Raw genomic sequence first — 18,803 nt, forward strand, 5'->3', positions numbered from 1 at the left:
AGGGATTACTGGTCGGCGTGGACTTGATGGGCCAAAGGGCCTGTTATCGCGCTGTATCTCTAAAGTATAAAAGTAAAGTCTAAGGGACTTTCTAACTAATGGATCTTGAGTAACTCTTCAAAATAGAGCACAATGCCTTTCATCTTAATGTAACTGAGCTATTTCTCCCCTTCTATAACAAAATTAGATGCCTGTTTGCAAAGTTTTGAGTCATGGCATTTCAGAAAGTGAAAGACTCAGAGGGTGACACTGCATAGAAACAGGCCTTTTGGCCCAGCGAGTCCACACTGACCATTTCAGATTGTCACAATTCATGATATATCGTTCATTTGTATTTCTCTAGGAGATTAAGCCCGGGGATGTGAGGAGCAAGAAGAATATTTGGGAAACCAAATCTGATTCCCCTTCATGCAACAAATTATCAAATGCTGGAAAGGTGAGTAAACTATCTATTGCCTTATTTTGGGAATAGAGTTGAGCGATACAGTGTGGAAATAAGCCCTACAGCCCACCACTTCCATGCCGACCATCCATCCACCATTCATACTAGTTCTGTGTTATCCCACTTTCTCATCCGTTCTCCACATAGTAGGGACAATTTTACAAATTAGCCTACAAACCTGCACGTCTGTGCAATGTGAGATGAAACCAGAGCACCCAGAGGAAACCCTCGCGGTCACAGGGAGAACGTGCAAACTCCACGCAGACAGCACCCGAGGTCTGGATTGAATCCAGTTGCATCTGCATTTAACACACCTTTTACCACAATCGTAGAAACATAGAAAATAGGTGCAGGAGTAGGCCATTTGACCCTTCAAGCCAGCACTGCCAGTCAATATAATCATGGCTGATCATCCAAAATCAGTACCCCGTTCCTGCTTTTTCCCGTATCCCTTGATTCCGTTAGCCGTTAGAGCTAAATCTAAATCTTGAAAACATCCAGTGAATTGGCCTCCACTGCCTTCTGTGGCAGTGAATTCCACCATCCAGAACTAAGCTGGTAAATGTTCATTCCCTCTTTTGTGAAAGGTCCAAAAATGGACCTTAATCACGAGTTGCAACTTCTTTAATTAAGTTACCTCTGAAAATAGATTTATTACGTTTTTTATTCAAACGTACGAGCTAAAAGTTCTGAAATCTCCTTTGAGTGGAACTAACTGATGCAAATACATTTTTGGTGAGAATCCAATGTTTTCTCAATGCCACTCTTGTCTGGGTCTCATGACCAGTAGATTATCATCTGTTAGCTGATGGCAACGGCAAACTCACAAACAAATGGCATCAATGTGGCTGCTCCAAGATCCATAATCAATGTAACACTTCATTGCAAAACTACCATTAACTCACCTCCGCTAAATCATTTCCTACCATTAACAAAACTACCATTAACTCACCTCCGACGTCATTTCCCAAATCACCTCAAATATCTAAGGCTTTCATGGGAATTGTGCAGGGAAGTTATAATTTTAAACATATTATGCTTAGATTGAAATATCCAACATAGAAACAATCCCCCTACAATCCCCTACAAACAAAGTCCCCAACCCCCACCCACCACACCCGCCCTACAATCAGTTTGAAAAGTGTCCTTTCCCAAAACGTCACCTATCCATTTTCTTTAGACATGCTGCCTGACCTGCTGAGCTACTCCAGCGTTTTGTGTCTATCTATAGAAACTGGCCCTTCAGCCCATTGAGTCCACACCAACCATCAATCACCCTTTCACACCAGTTCTATGTTATCCCACTTTCACATTCTCACCCAGAGTTAGGTTTCTTACTGTCACAGATATGGTGATAAGCTTTGTGTTGCAAGCTCTCCAAACAGATCAGATAAATACCATCGACTCATACTCACGTACAAAAGTACTGGGGGCAATTTACTGAGGGCCAATTAACCTACAACGTGCACACGTCTTTGGGGTGTGGGAGGGAACTGGAGCACCCGGAGAAATCCCACATGGTCACAGGGAGAACGTGCAAACTCCGTACAGAGAGTACCCGAGGTCAGGATCGAACCTGGGTTTCTGGCACTGTGAGGCAGTGGCTCTACCAGCTGAGCCACTGTTAGAATCTTCAACACAAAGATGTATTATTGGAGAAAAAAATCATTCTGAGGCTATTGTAATCTCAACAGCGAATGTTTCTGTGTAATTGTCTCTACAATATGTAGAGCAAGAGAAATAATCCTGTTGTTTCCTTTACTTTTAAATCAGCCGGCAAGTGCAAGGTACAAGTTTGTGGTAACTGGTCACGGCAAATATGAGAAGGTCCCCATTGCTGATGAAGAGCCCGGTGCTGATGCCAGTAGTTAATCAGGTGAGTGCAATCACACTTGACTTTAAACTTTAGAGATATAGTGCGGAAACAGGACCTTCGGCCCTCCGAGTCCGTGCCGACCAGCGATCACCCTGCACACTGGCACTTTCCTACAATGTTACCAAAGCCAATTAACCTACAAACCCCGCACGTCTTTGGAGTGTGGGAGGAAGCCGAAGCACCCGGAAGAAACCCACAAGGTGACAGGGAGAACGTGCAAACTCCGTTCAGACAGCACTTGTAGTGAGGATTGAACCCGGACCTCTGGCGCTGTAAGACAGCAACACTGCCGCTGTGCCACCGTATCTTACTGTGCCATTGATGTCAGCAAGGAGGATTTCAGTTACAATGAACTTTAAATGGTGTGAAAATGCTGCCAATGGGGCTGTTCCTAAACCTAATGGGAGTCATACAGCGAGGAAACAGGCCCTTTGGCCCAACTAGGCCTTATTGACCAACGTGTCCCATCCACACTAGTCCCATCTGCCTGCGTTTTCCGATATCCCTCTAAACCGATCCTATCCATGTAGCTGTCCAAATGTGTTTTATCGTTGTGACAGATAAGTGCGGCACAGAGACATGGTTATCCTATTCTTCATGGCTCTCCCTCAGACCTTTCTAGGGATAGAGTGTGGCCTCTACTCCAACGGAAGTTGACAAGTGAAATAACAATTGGGTTTCTATCTCAGTCATTGGAGAGGAGGTTGGTGCAACTGGTGGAGCTGCTGCCTCACTGCATCGGCGATCTGGGTTCGATCCTGACCTCGGGATGCTGTCTGTGTGGAGTTTGCACGTTTGCACTAGCATATACACCAGTATCTGGCCATCGACCGGTCAGACTCTCTGACGCATTTTATGGTTTGAGCGAAACAGAAAAAGTTGCAGTAGTTCAATGGGTCAGGTGGCATCTGTGGAGGGAATGGACAGGTGACATTTCAGGTCTGTTCCCTTCTTTAGACAGACTGTCCACATTTTGGCTTGGACCCTTCTTCATATTTCGCGAGAGGAATAGATCGGGTAGACACAAATGATCTTGCCCAGAGTAGGAGAATCAAGAACCAGAGTACATAGGTTTAAGGTGATGGGGAGGTGGAATTTACAGTCTGACATATGAAATCTCCAAACTTATTAGTTCTTCCAAACCCACTACCTGCTCCCTCGACCCTCTCCCCACTCCCCTGCTGAAGTCCTGCCTCCCCGTTCTCTGTCCCTACCTCATTAATCTCTTCAACTCCTCATTGTCCCAAGGAATTGTCCCCTCTGCTTTCAAAACTGCTGCTGTTACACCAATCTTAAAGAAACCTGGTCTTGATCCCTCCTCTCTCATTAACTATCGCCCAATCTCAAACCTCCCCTTTCTTTCAAAAACCCTGGAGCGTATATTCGCGTCACAACTTCATTCCCACCTCCTCGCGTATAACCTATTCGAACCCCTCCAATCTGGATTTCGCCCCCTTCATAGCACAGAAACTGCTCTCCTCAAAGTCCTCAACGACCTCCTCACCTCTGCTGACACTGATTCCCTCAACATCCTCATCCTCCTCGACCTGAGTGCGGCCTTCCATACCGTGAACCATAACATCCTGCTTACCAGACTCAAAGACCTTGGCATTGAAGGTTCTGCACTCAGCTGGCTCCGTTCCTACCTTTCCAACCGATTCCACTTCATCTCTCTCCATAACCACACCTCTGCTACAGCCACTGTCACTCAAGGCGTTCCCCAAGGCTCTGTTCTCGGTCCCCTCCTCTTCACCATCTACATCCTCCCGTTGGTCATATACTCCATCACTTCAAACTGGACTTCCATTGCTATGCTGATGACACCCAGATGACACCCATATCTATCTCAGCACCAAGTCCTCCCACCACTCTCCCATATCAACTCCTGCCTGTCGGCCATCAAATCTTGGATGCAACTCAACTTCCTTAAATTAAACTGTAACAAAACAGAATTTCTCCTCATTGGCTCCAAATCAACACTTACCAAAATTAACAACCCACTCTCACTATTGACGGCACCACTGTCTCCCCATCTCCTCAGGCCCGCAACCTTGGCGTGATCTTTGACTCAACCCTCTCCCTTGAGCCTCACATCCGCCATGTTGTCAAAACATAATTTTTTCACCTCCGCAACATTGCCAAAATCAGACCCTCTCTCACACCCCCCGTTGCTGAAAGACTCATCCTTGCCTTCATCTCCTCCCGACTGGACTACTGTAACTCTCTTCTCTTTGCATTAATTCCAGCAACCGACTCCAACTGGTCCAGAATGCAGCCGCCCGACTCATTACCCACACCAAATCCTGGCACCACATCACCCCAGTCCTCAAAGAACTTCACTGGCTTCATTTCCCACCGGATCATCTACAAAATCCTGATCCTCACCTACAAAGCCCTCAACCACTTGGCCCCCCCTTATCTCACTGACCTCCTCTCCCCCTACCAACCCTCATGGTCCCTCAGATCCATTTCAGCCGGTCTCCTCTCCATTCTGAAATCCAACCTCTGCACTTTTGGAGACAGAGCCTTCTCCAGGGCAGCTCCCAGGCTGGAACTCCCTCCCACAATTGGTCCAAACTCCTGAGTCCCTCACCATCTTCCAGTCCCGCCTCAAGACCCATCTCTTCACCTCTGCATACCCTTAGTCCCATGTCCCCCTCCCCTTTGCATCTCTGTGTTACTGCTCTATTTTGTTTTGTTCTTGACTCACCATGTAAAGCGACTTTGAGTCCTTGAAAAGCGCTATACAAATAAAATGTATTATTATTATTATTATTATTATTATTATTATTATTATTATTATTATTACTATTATTTGCTTTGTTGGTTATCATGGATTTGTTGTCAGGAGTAGGTTGGGCCAGGTTGGACAACTATTTGTCCTTGGTTAGACCAAAATAGTTTTAATACATCTGCTGTATTCACCTGGACATAAGGAACTTATTTAAGAAAAAGACACAGAGTGCTGGAGTACTCAGCCAGCATAGAACGTTCATCTCCGGAGAACGTGGATGGGTGGCATAGTGGTAGAGTTGGTGCCAGAGACCCGGTTTCGATCTTGACTACAGCTGCTGTCTGTATGGAGTTTGTACGCTCTCCCCGTAACTATGCAAATTTTCTCCAGGTACTCCAGCTTCAGCCTTGGACTGAAGAATTTTGAGGTGTTCTTGAGTATCATCATGTTGCAATTGAGACACGCAAGGAATTGCAGATGCTGGAGTATTATGTAAAAGTCAAAGTGCTGGAGGAGCTCGGCGGATCAGGCAGCACCTGTGGAGGATACGGATAGGTGGGAAAAGAGTCTGCACCTAAAACGCCTCTGTCCATTTCCCTCCACAGGTGCTGACTGACCTGCTGAGTTCCTCCAGCAATGTTGCATTTGGCACCAGAAAGCCGATACCAGTTTAGGAGTCTGATGAAGGGCCTGCGTCACCGTGCTGCCTTATTTACAATAGGTTTTGTAGTCCAACATCATTGTTGCACAGCCAACAGTCCGGGGCAGCACAGTGGCGCAAATGGTAGAGTTGCTGCCTTCCAGCGCCAGAGACCCGGGTTCCATGCTGACCTCGGGTGCTGTCTGTACGGAGTTTGTCCATACCCTCTGTGACCGCGTGGGATTTCTCCAGGTGCTCTGGTTTCCTACCACACTCCAAAGACATACAGGTTTGTAGGTTATTTGGTTTTGTGGGCCGGATGGCTTGTTTCCACGCTGTATCTCTAAAGTCTGTATCTCTAAAGTCTGTATCTCTAAAGTCTGCATCTCTAAAGCCTGTGTCTCTACAATCTAACGTCTAAAGCCATCAGTTCCTTCATATGAAATGTTTCCCAGTTTAGAGGTTGTTGATTCTCTAGTCATTATCTGGCTGGTCTGCCCGCTAGATTAGGGATATACAATTACTGATGGAAACTGTCAGAATTAAGAGCCGCTGTCGATCGGACCCAACTGCCTTTTGTTTGTCAAGTTATTCAAAAGAAATGTGTGTTGTGGCTTTAGAGTGATTCATGAGCGGAATGCATGCACAGATCCGGCAGTTCAACAGTCGATAATGCAACAGAGGAATTAGCAAAGACGACATGCCTGGGATACGCAAGTTATGTGGAATTCAGCCCTATGTATAGATTCGTGCATCTGGGGCATATTTCATCCTCACTTATTTATAGGACTGTGCTGGTCAAAGCAACATTTTAAAGCAGTCTGCTCTTTTTACACTGCCACTATCCTTCTGGATTCATTGTTTAAAAAACCCAATACTGATTTCCAACTTGGTAATGTCATTTTCTTAATAATAAAGCAGGAATAAAAGATAATCAGAGAACTGCTGACAAAATGTGTAGGAAAGAAATGCAGATGCTTGTTTAAATCGAAGGTAGACACGAAATGCTGGAGTAACTCAGTGGGACAGGCAGCATCTCTGGAGAGAAGGAATGGGTGATGTTTTGGCTCGGGACTCTCAGTCTGAAAAAGGGTCTCGACCCGAAACATCACCCATTCCTTCTCTCCAGAGTTGCCGTCTGTCCCGCTGAGTTAATCCTGCATTTTGTGCCGACCAAAGAACTGCAGATGCCGGTTTACAAACAAAAGGCACAATGTAATGGAGTAACTCCGCATCTCTGGAGAACATGGATTGGTGACGTTTTGGGTCAGGATCCTTCTTCAAGCTGATGTTGGGGTGGGGGGATGTGATTGGAGAAAGCTGAAAGAGAAGAGAGGCAGGACAACGCATGTAGGGAAAGAATGGAGTGTCAAAGTGGATTCACAGAGCAGACACAAAGAACTGCAGATGCTGGTGTACAAAAAATAGATGGACAGTGCTGGAGTAACTCAACAGGTCAGACTGAATCTCTGGAGGACATCTCTGAAGAAGATCACGTATCCATGTTCTCCAGGGTTGCTACCTAACACGCTGAGTTACTCCAGCATTTTTGTCCTTGATACATAGTCATACAGCCCTTCAGCCCAGCTTGTTCATGCCGGCCAAGTTACCCCATCTACATTGGTCCCACCTGCCTTTGTTTAGCCCATGTCCCTCTAAATCTTTCCTATCCATGCACCTGTCCAAATGTCTTTTCAATGATTTGTTTGTGTTATGGATCCATTTCAGCATTCCAATGGTCTTCCATGTAATTGGGGACAACCAAGTAATATATGTTTCTACGTTTTTTGTTTCTGCCCCCAGTTGACTCTCCTCTTGCATATTTGAGTAATTTCCAGGTCTTATTGCTTGAAATTATACGTGGAAGGACTCACTGCCACAGACAATATTTTGAGCCAACACTACCTGAGGGATCCAGTTGAATTCTCAATCCATTCTGGTGCAATCAATAGAGTGAATGTGAGAATCAAGAACCAGTGGACATCGGGGGTTTAAGATGAGATGGGAAAAGATTTAATCGGGACCCGAGTGCCAACTTTTACACTCAGAGGGTGGTGGGTATATGGAACGAGCTGCCAGAGGAAGTAGTTGAGGCAGGTACTATAACAACATGTGGGCAAATGGGACTAGCTTAGATGGGGCATATTGGTCAGCATGGACAAGTTGGACAGAAAGGTCTGTTTCCATGCTAAATGACTATGACTCAATGTTAGACTTTCGAGAGACAGCGTGGAAACAGGCCTTCAGCGCACTGAGTCCATGCCGACCAGCGATCACCCCATACACTAGCATTGTCCTACATACTAGGGTCAATTTTTACTGAAGCCAATTAACCTACAAACTTGCACTTCTTTGGGATGTGGGAGGGAACTGGAGCACATGGAGAAAACTTATGCGCTTACTGGGAGATTGTGCAAACTCCATACAGACAGCACCCATCATCAGGATTGAACCCAGGTCTCTGGCACTCTAAGGCAGCAACTCTATCGCTGTGCCACCAAGGGGCATCTTGTTAGCATGGACAAGTTTGGGCCGAGAGGCCTGTTTCAGTGTTGCTTGACACTGATTATCTGTTGCTGTTTCTTTGCATTTGAAATATAATTTAAACATACTAGATGTGTTACTGAACAACAAGGGATTAATTACTAATAACGGGGTAACATCTGTTGAGTGATGATGAAAGAACAGGAAGTACCTGTTCCCAATTTCCTCAGAACTTCCTGTTTTACTTCGAAAGCTGTTTTGATGATAAACTTGCATTGAAACCAGCGAATTACAGAATTGAAACCCTAATACAAGTTATAGAAGTAAGCTTCATCATTAACATGATTTATGTTGTCAAGTATCCATCATATTTATATTTTGTTTTCATGCTGTCCATGATCAGACCAACTTCCATGAATATTCTCCAGTAAATGAAAAAGCAACTGGCAGCCAAATTAAAGTGCGGTTTTATTTTTGTACTCTATGTTGGGCTGTCAACCAATATTTCAGACCTCAAATGGATATCCTCAAGCTGCTTCTTTTAAAAATAAATCCCCAAATTGCTGCACGCAAGCGTGATTATTCGAGGCACCCCAATGCAATTTATTTTTCGTTTGAGCAGTGGAGTAACAGTTCCAAGAATGATGACACACCACCAGCTCTTGGTTTAACTCCATCCGCTGCTTCTGGCAACAGTTCCCCTGCCGCGCCCTGCATTCTACACTCCCTCCGCCATGTGCTGGCACCAGCAGGCTCTCGCTCTGTCTCTCCCACATCTCCCTCCAGGCCTCACTCACCCAGACCTGCAGTGGACCCCAGCTTTACTTCATTCTACAAGATCCGTGAGGCTGAAGAAGGGTCCCGACTCGAAACGTCACCTGTCCATGGTCTCCGGTGATGCTGCATGACCAGCTGAGTTGTTCCAGCACTTTGTGTCTTTCTGTGATAAACCAACATCTGCAGCTCTTTTTTTTTTACATTAGTGGCTTCTATCCACACAGTCCCTCATCTCTCACGGTCCTATCAGAACTAATTGGAAAACTTGTGAGCAAAATTTGGGGACAAAATAGGAACTGCTGTTTACATATAGAATAGTCGGCAAATGAACGATAAAATATATTTTTGTCATTGGATTGAACACCCTTAATAGATATAAATGCTACCATCTCAGTTCTGGTGGAAATGTTCTTCACACTTGATCTGTTGTAAATATCCATCCACTTGTGAATTCCTTCAGTTTTTAACTTTGAATCTCATCTGGCAAGTTCAGGCACTGTGGAAGTTATTTTATCTTCTGCAGATGATTTGAAAAATGATTGATATTTCATTATTCCTCCATTATGCAGTTCTCATTTCATTTATTGGCAAGGACTCTCTGGTAAAGGAAATAGGGTGAAGTATTTAAAGAACTGTTGATCCAACATTCCTTTAGTTAAAGTTTATAGTTTTAGTTGAATTTAATATTGTCCTGTGTTCAGTGAAAAGATGTTCTGTTTCATGTTATCCAGTCAGCTAAAAGACTATACAGGTGCACAACCTTTTATCCGAAAGCCGCCTTGGGACCAGACACTTCTCGAATTTCCGAATTTTTCGGATTTCGGAACGGAAGGTTTTTAGCGTAGATTTTAACGGGTGGCTCAGTGGTAGAGTGCTCGGCTCGTGGCGGCAAGGTCGCGAGTTTGCGCCTCGATCCCGGCAGTTACTCGGTGAGGGAGGTAGCGCGGGCGGCTGGGAAAGTCTGGAGCGGCTGCCTCCTCCCCGGAGACCGGGGCACTCGTAGCCCTCAGTAGGCCGCGCGCCGGCCTGGAGCAAATCGCAGGCTGACGACCTGGCGAAAGCCCGCGTCCCTGGGCTGACTCCGCGGCCCCAAATCCAGCTGCTGGGAGGCCTGCGCCCGCGCGTGCAGCGCTCCGCGATGCCTTGGAGTTCGGCGGCGGCGCAGCGCTGGGCTCTACCATCCTGGAGCGGTTCAATGCCTTCCAGGGGTAAGGCATTGCCCGCCTCCCTGGCGGTATCCCGAGCCGCTGCAGCCGTTAGCGCTTGGCGACGCCGCAGACTGGTCCAACATCGAGGAGCAGGGCCTCGACGCGTCGCTAGCTTCGAAGCGCCGCGAGCACACGTAGGTTGGCGGCCACAGCATTGGAGGTTTCGCCGGGCAAACCAACCGCCGCTCCATTTTCAATGGTAGGCCGCGAGGACGGGCTGAAGAAGCAGCTTTGAGGGATGTCTTGCCTCTCCAACCAGGTAGGGACTAAGAATTAAGTTTCTGTTTCTACTCCCCCACCCTCTCCCCCCCCCCGCTCCAGTTTCCCAGGCCGCGAGGACTGTGGGTTGAAGTAGCTAACGTGGACGCGAGTACCTGGGTTGACCCGGTGGGTTGTTTCCGTCAAGCTTTTGGCGCCAAACGCGAACTTTGGTGTGCAGGCGACATCCTGGAAAAAATGTCCGGTTTTCGGAGCTTTTCGGTTTCCGGAATTTCGGATAAAAGGTTGTGTACCTGTACATGATTACAATCAAGCTGTCCACAGTGTACAGATGCAAGATTAAAGGGTATAACATTTAGTGTAAAATAAAGCCCAGTGAGGTCCGATTAAAGATAGTTGAAGGTCTCCGATGAGGTTGGAAGGTCAGGAACACTCCCTAGTTGGCGGGAGGATGGTCCAGTTGCCTGATGACAGCTGAGAAAATCTGTCCCTGAATCAGGAGGTATGTGTTTTCAAACTTTTGTACCTCTTGCCTGATGGGAGAGGGGAGAAGAGGGAATAACTGGGGTGAGACTATTCCTTGATTATGCTGGTGGCCTTGCCGAGGCAGCATTAAGTGTAGATGGAGTTAATGGAAGGGAGGTTGGTTTGTGTGATGGTCTGGGCTGCGTTCACAACTCTCTGCAATTTCTTGCGGCCTTGGATGGAGCTGCTTCCAAACCATGTTGTGATGCATCCTGATAAAATGCTTTCTACAGCGCATCATTCTGCACATTATATTGCATTTTATAAACATGAAATAATGCTGCATAAAGAAAAGTAATTTTGGGTTGTGAGAGTTTCTGCCTACTGTTGAGACGAACAGCTTCAATTATGCAAGGTGAGCTGCTTGCTGCATCAAACTTCTCTCCAAAATGTCCCACCAGGTCACTGCACCATCAGGGAATCCAAATGCCTTATTCCTCCTCTATCTGGATACATTCAATGTGTTTTTTGTAGCTACCTTGTGGTAGTAGTGTTCATATGCACAACAGTACATATGGGCTGAGATAAGGTCGTGTGTAAGGACTTGTAATATGGTCAGAGTCATACACCGTGGAAACAGGCCCTTCGGCCCAACTTGCCCACGCTGACCAACATGTCCCATCTACATTAGTCTCACCTGCTCGTGTTTGGCTCATATCCCTCTAAACCTATCCTATCCACGTACTTGACAAGATGTTTTTTTAAACATTGTGATAGTACAGGCCTCAACTACCTCCTCTGGCAGCTCATTCCATATACCTACCACCTGTAAGAAAGTAGCCCATCAGGTTCCAATTAAATCTTTCCCCCCTCACCTTAAACTTATGTCCTCTAGTTTTTGATTCCAAATACTCTGGGTAAAAGACTCTGTGTATTCACCCAATATATGATCTTATACACCTCTACAAGATCACCCTTCAACCTCCTGCATTCCAAGGAATAAACTCCTAGCCTGCCCAACCTTTCCCGATAGCTCAGTCCCTCGAGCATCCCAAAGATGTATAGGTTTGTAGGTGAAATGTCCTCTGTAAATTGCTCCTAGTGAGCAGGGAGTGGATGCTGAAGTGGGATAACGTAGATCTAATGTGAATTAGTGATCGATGGTTGGCGTGGACTCGGTGTGCCATGTCTTTCAATCAATCGACCGATCATTCGATCAGCCATTCAATCGATCAATCATTCGATCAACTAATCAATCAAAAATGGACCCGCACACCAATGGAAGCATTGATGCTTTGAGATCTGAATAATTATTGGAGCAAATTAAACATAATTCACAAGAATGGAATATGATTAAAATGTATTTTTATTACATTTGGTAACATGTTGTAAGTATAAGAATTTAATTTAAAAAAAAACCTAATCCATAAGGGCAGCGTTGATGTTCCTCTAATTCCCTTGTGTTGCCAGATCAATAGGTCTGGTTTCCGTGGACTATTTTGGATTGCTAGTTTGTATGCTCAGGCTGCTGCTTTTGTTGGCCAGCCTTTTGCAGTACGGTTGAAGTCCTTGAGTTCTTCGTTCGTCGATCGCTTTGCGATGCAGCACCCCGACTCCATCAACCGTGCTACTGACTCCTTAGATGCTTGTTAGGCTAGCTGATTCCTTCAGGTTGCATCGACGGGAAAATGCCATCTTCTGTCTGGTTTAGACTCTGCTCCTGAGCTCCTGACTCCGGCGCTTCGGATTCCGGCACAGGGAATTTCGGGGGCTCATCTTCCACCACCATATGCTTCTTGAGACGGCTCCAACCACTCATCTTGCTCCTTGGAGCTTTCACTCTATCGATGGTTTTCAGCGGAGCTGCTGCCATCACAACTGACTGACCTTGGTTAGCTGCCTTGGCCACAGAGTTTGATGGCCTGGGTTCAGATTCTATTTTGCTTTTCGCCACGGTGAACATCTCTCTATGATGGACTTCTACATTGACACTCACAGAGTCATCTGTCAGAGCATTCTTTTGCATGGCTGACATATCGGACGCCTTGTCCATGTGACTGCCATGAGGCACCCCATGGGTAAAAGTCTTTTCCCTTGGGATTTCAAAGGTTGGAGTCTTCACTCTTGGAGGTTCATAGGTTGGAGTCTTTACCCATGGGAGTTCATAGGTTGGAGTCCTTGCCCTCGAAGGGTCGTAGGTTGGAGTTTTCACCCGTGGAGGTTCATTGGTTGGAGTCTTTACCCTCAGGGGTTCAAAGGTTGGAGTCTTTACCCTCGGGAGGTCATAGGTCGGAGTTTTCACCCTTGGAGGCTCATAGGTTGGAGTCCTTGCCCTCAGAGGTTCTTCGGTTGGTGTCTTCACCCTCGGAGGGTCGTAGGTCGGAGTCCTCACCCTCGGAAGGTCATAGGTCGGGGTCCTTGCCCCCCAATGTTCATAGGTTGGGGTCTTCACCCTCGGAGGGTCGTAGGTCGGAGTCTTCACTCTCAGAGGTTCATAGGTCGGAGTCTTCACCCTCGGAAGGTCATAGGTCGGGGTCCTTGCCCCCCGATGTTCATAGGTTGGGGTCTTCACCCTCGGAGGGTCGAAGGTCGGAGTCTTCACTCTCAGAGGGAGGGTCTTCACTCTCAGAGGGTCATAGGTCGGAGTCTTCACCCTCGGAAGGTCATAGATTGGAGTCTTCACCCTCAGAGGTTCGTAGGTGGGTGTCTTCACCCTGGGAGGGTCATAGGTTGGAGTCCTTGTTCCCCGATGTTCATAGGTTGGAGTCTTCACCCTGGGAGGGTCGTACGTGGGAGCCTTCACCCTGGGAGGGTCGTAGGTTGCTCTGTTACTCTGGAACACACCCATCATGGCAACGTCAGGGCCATTGGAGAGGTAGGGTTGAGCAAGGTGAGCACCAGGAGCAAGGCCAAGGGGTTGCCCGGTGAAAATGTTTGTGGCGGGAATCTCCGTGCCCGGCTGGGTGTAACAACTTGGGGAAAATCGCGGCGGCATTCCAAGCATGGGCGATTGGCGTGCGCTGCTGCTCGGTTGAACACTTGAAAGAAAGAGGGTCTTTACCGGAACCACAGGATGGAGTGGTGGACCAGAGACATGGGTCAGGCCTCCACCCGCTACCAGTGAGCCACTTGTCTGTGTTTTGGTGAGAATCTCGATTTTGCCCTTGTAAAAGGTCTTGCGAATGGGATACAGGCTTACGCCGTGCGTCGGGGCTGCAGGTGTTGGGTATTGTCTGAGAGACGGCAAAGGGGATGGGAGGGAGCGCATCCTCCGCTCACTGTGCTCCGGAACGGGACTTCCCTCGCTCACGGGCGACAGGGAAGCCCGGAAGGGTTTGGACAGGTAAGTGTGGGATTTATCTGCCCCATCCTCCGGTGATGAGAAGACTTCTGCACTTTGACGCTTGGCAATCCGCTTCAGGATCTTCTGCAGCCTGACGTTGGCTTTGTCGGGCTTCGGTGCCGGGGGTGGAGGTGGCGGCACCGTGCGTGGCGACACGCAGTGTTTCATGGTCAGTAACATTTTAATTCCCTGCAACAAAACAAAAGACAATTTTATTTAGCCACGTAGGTATCACACACCGCCAACTCGGGTTTGATTCCCAGAAGAAGAATCTTGATCAGGAAGGAGCTGCAGATGCGGGTTTACACCAAGGATATACACACAATGCTGGAGGAACACAGCGGGTCAGGCAGCATCAGTGGAGAATGGGAGAAAAGGAATAGGTGACATTTCTGGTCACAATTCTTCTCAAGCTGAGGGTCTTGACCTGAAACATCACCTAGTCCTTTTCTCCAGATATGCTGCCTGACCCGCTGAGTTACTCCAGCGTTTTTTGTCTTATCTCTGGTTTTATTTGATGTGTTTGGATAGCATGCAAAGCAAAGCTTATCACTGTACCTCGGTACACGTGACAACAATAAACCTAAACATGCTTGCAATGTGCAAGGCGGTTGATGGTTCCTGAGCCACTCTTTCTGCCTGACGACCGCCTGTAGATTTAAGTTGGGCCACATGCAGTGTGTGTAAGGTGAGATGTCAGCAGGCAAGATCATTACTTCTATCCTTGTCCCAGCCTCTCATAATTTACAGGGCTAGTCCTGGGCATTAAGCGGAGTCAGCCATTCCTGGTCCCTCCTCACTTCTCTCCAGAGTTCAACCAACATAAGATAGCTACACACCGCTCCCCAGAATAAGACCAGGCTAATGTGCAAGTCAGCAACAAGTAATGCCATTAACTTATAGGTAGAAACTGCAACAGCTTACTGTTTATGGGAAGAGGGAAGTGTTTCCTAATGAGAATTCTTCCCGCATGTTTGTGTGTTACCTTTTGCAGGAGATTGACCCTATTTGGGAGAGAAAATCTCTCTCTCTCACTCTGCTGAAAGAATGATTTTCATGAGGGGGATAGACAGGTCAAATGCACAGAGTTTAGTTTAGTTTTGAGATACATCCCAGAAACAGCTTTTCACTGTACCTCAATGCTTGTGACAATAAGCTAAACTAAGCTAAACTAAATTAAAACCTTGTCTACTGTCTGTTAAGGCAGAGATAGACCGTTTCTTGATTATTATGGGTGTCAGGGTTATGGGGAAAATGGGGTTGAGGGGAAGAGATAGATTAGCCATGATTGAATGGCAGAGTAGACTTGATGAGCCGAATAGCCTTATTGTGCTCCTAACACTTATGAATTTATGAACACACCAGGGCAATGATTGTTGTTTATTGGAAGCCAGAGTTCTGGAACGCAGTATTTTATGGGGCACAGTATTTTATTTTGTATGTGGAATATCCTGTTTAGAGGTGTTGAGTTTTTGTCTCCTAACGAAAATACTATTTGAGTGCTCATCACAAGCACTCAAAAATAAATGGAACCCAATCATAATGTACAATTTACAATAATATTCCTTTCTTTCTTTCTCAGCTGCTGTTGAAAATTGTGATGAGAATATTGAAGAACTGGAGCCAAGAAATGGACCAAGAGCTTTTGAGCGTATCAATTTTATATATTAATTTGTTTACTTATACACATGTTATTGTCACTTATATCATCATTGTTATGTCTTTCACCACTGATTCTGCTGTAGCTTACACGACAAATGTACCTGGAGAATAGAAACCATTCACCGAACTAGACAATCCATATTTTCCATTAAATTCAGCTTTTACAATTAATTCTACTCTCAAGGAAAAATAAAAATATGGAGTGTTAAATGCATAACCAACCTTCCCAACTCGTGCTTAATAAATACCAACTTATCATTCCGATATCTCTCAACTGCAAGTGGAGCTGTAGGGAGTGCAGCAGTCTAATAACTCTGGTGACCTGGGTTCAATTGTGACCTCCGCTTCAATCTGTGTAGACTGAGATCGCTCTCCCTGTGGCCAACTGGTCCTCCTTCAATAAATATAGAACATAGAACAGTGCAGCACAGGAACAGGCCCTTCGGCTCACAATGTCTGTACTGAACAAGATGCCAAGACCAACTTTTATCTGCCTGCAAATAATCCATATCCCTCCATACTCTGTATATCCATGTGCCTATCCAAAAGTCTCTTAAATCATATCTGCCTCCACCACTACCCTCGGCAGGGAGTTCCAGGTACTCATCACCCTCAGTGTAACAACAACTTGCCCTGCACATCTCCTTTTAACTTTGTCCCTTTCATCTTAGTTATGCCCTCAAGTGTTTCATGTTTCCATCCTGGGAAACGGGTTCTGACTGTCTACCCTATCAATGTCTCTCATAATTGTTTATACTTCTATCAGGTATCCCTGTAACCTCCAGTGTTCCAGGGAAAACAATCCAAGTCTGTCCAACCTCTCCCTGTGGCTGACACACACTGATCAAGGCATCATTTAAGTCAACCACCTCTGCACCTTATCCAAAGCAATTACTCTGAATGTAGATGGGTGGTTGGAGAATTGCGATGTTACTGGGAATGTGTGAGAGAATGGCTTACAAAGATATATGAGGAATTGGGCACAAAGTGCTGGAGTAATTCAGCAGGTCATCTCTGGAGGACATGGATAGGTGATGTTTCGGGTCGGGATCTTTCTTCAGTGGAATAGGATTGATGATTGCTCGGAGTAGGATAGACTCAATGGGCTGAATGGCCTCCTTCCATAAGGAAATGTGGATAATAAATAAATCTAAGTGATATGTCAAAGATACAATGAACTTGTTTTAAGAAACATTTAGTCAGTTACATGGATAGGATAGGTTTTGGGGGAAAGGGGCCAAAAGCAGGCTGGTGGAACTAGTGTAGTTGGGACATGTTGGTCGGCACAGGCAGGTTAGGCCGAAGAGCCTGTCTCCACGCTGTATGGCTCTCTGACTAAATGCAGGAGCTGCCATCTTGAGTGAAAAAAAAAGTGCTGGAGGAACTCAGCGGGTCAGGCAGCATCTGTGGAGGGAAATGAACAGATAATGTTTCGGCTCGGAACCCTTCTTGGTGCCTTCCTCCAGCGGTTTATTTTTCACAGCTCTCCGGTGCGGTTTGGGTGACATTGCGAGGACTATCAATGGGAGCAGAGAGTTGTGAACAGGTGTTGATGAAATGAACCAATCTGACTAATAAGGTTCTCTGGGGAAGTGTGAGGTAATCCTCTTTAGACATGAAGCGTGGACAGAGTACTTCTCAAAAAGGAATTTGAGTCTTGCAGTTCCCATCTTGGAATTCCTGCCGTGGAATTTTGAAGGAATAGCAATATTTAGTGATTCAAGTCATAATATTCTAGGATTTAGGGTGGCACGGTGGCGCAGCGGTAGAGATGCTACCTTACAGCGCCAGAGACCCGCGTTCGATCCTGTCTACGGGTGCTGTCAGTACGAAGTTTATACGTTCTCCCTGTGACTGCGTGGGTTTTCTCCGGGTGCTCCAGTTTCTTCCCACATCCCAAAGACATGCAGGTCTATAGATTAATTGGCCCTCTGTAAATTACACCTAGTGTGTAGACCTGAGCTCGCGGGGCTGTCTGTGTGGAGTTTGCACGTTCTCCCTGTGACCACATGGGTTTCATCCAGGGGCTCCGGTCTCCTCCCACATCCCAAAGATGTTGAGCTTTGTAGGTTAATTGGCCGTGTATGGGGAGTGGAAGAGAAAGTGGAATGAGTGTGAACGGGTGATCTATGGTGGGCAAGGACTTGGTGGGCTGAAGGGTGTATTTCCATGCTATATGTTTCAATCAAAGCTACACGCAATAGCTCCGTTGTCTCCCTGCTCCACATAAATTTCTGCTCCTATCCATTATTCATCCATCATGAGATATATCATATGAAGGTAACATGCAACACCGATGTATTCAGTAAGAGGAGGAAAGAGAAACCTAGTCAGAGAAACCTAGCTTTGATAAACATACATCGGAGGCTTTGCTTTAACACTTAATTGCAATACAGTATTCTCTTTAAATGTGAAATTGAGCTTGTTTTGTATACTACTGTCAAGCACAAAAAGGAAGGTGTCTGTTCAAAAAGGAAATTGGATTTATTGCAGCTATTGACGGTTTTATTAAATGTAATGTTTTGCGTAATAAGATGTTGTCCTGTTTTTCTCATTTACGATAAATCTATCGCACTCTGCACAGAATGGAACTTTACACACAGTCCTTGTACAAATGTTAATTACGTTCCCCACAGTAACTGACAATTAGCGTGCAGGGAGTCAGAGAAATTAATGTTATGGGGCGGTCAGCCTCTAGACTGAAAACTTTCTCAAAAATGTTCAAAAGCAACCAGACTAACAGTGGAGATATAAAGAACTGCCAAGGATGGAATCCTGTATAGAACACGGCACTTCACAGAATCAGAGACCTGGGTTCTGTCTGCATGGAGTTTGCACTTTCTCCCTGTGACCACATCAGTTTCCTCTGGGTGCCCCAGTTTCCTCCCACATCCCAAAGACGTGCGGGTTTTTAATGCTAATTGGCCCTCTGTAAATGGCCCTTAGTGTGTGG

General features: G+C 46.2%; 1 protein-coding gene across 2 annotated transcripts in view; it reads left to right on the plus strand.

Moving 5' to 3' along the window:
• The window catches only part of lsp1a (lymphocyte specific protein 1 a), an 88,875-nt gene extending 70,492 nt beyond the window's left edge, over positions 1–18,383 (plus strand). For both annotated transcript variants that reach the window (XM_055649527.1, XM_055649526.1), the window contains 3 exons: positions 344–436; positions 2,216–2,318; positions 15,771–18,383. In XM_055649527.1, the coding sequence (XP_055505502.1) occupies positions 344–436; positions 2,216–2,314 (192 nt within the window). In that variant the 3' untranslated portion in view covers positions 2,315–2,318; positions 15,771–18,383. The remainder of the gene's footprint in view (positions 1–343; positions 437–2,215; positions 2,319–15,770) is intronic.
• Positions 18,384–18,803: the final 420 nt, after the last annotated feature.

The sequence above is a fragment of the Leucoraja erinacea genome, chromosome 18 (assembly GCF_028641065.1).
Source record: "Leucoraja erinacea ecotype New England chromosome 18, Leri_hhj_1, whole genome shotgun sequence".
In the NCBI taxonomy this organism is placed as follows: Eukaryota; Metazoa; Chordata; class Chondrichthyes; order Rajiformes; family Rajidae; genus Leucoraja; species Leucoraja erinaceus.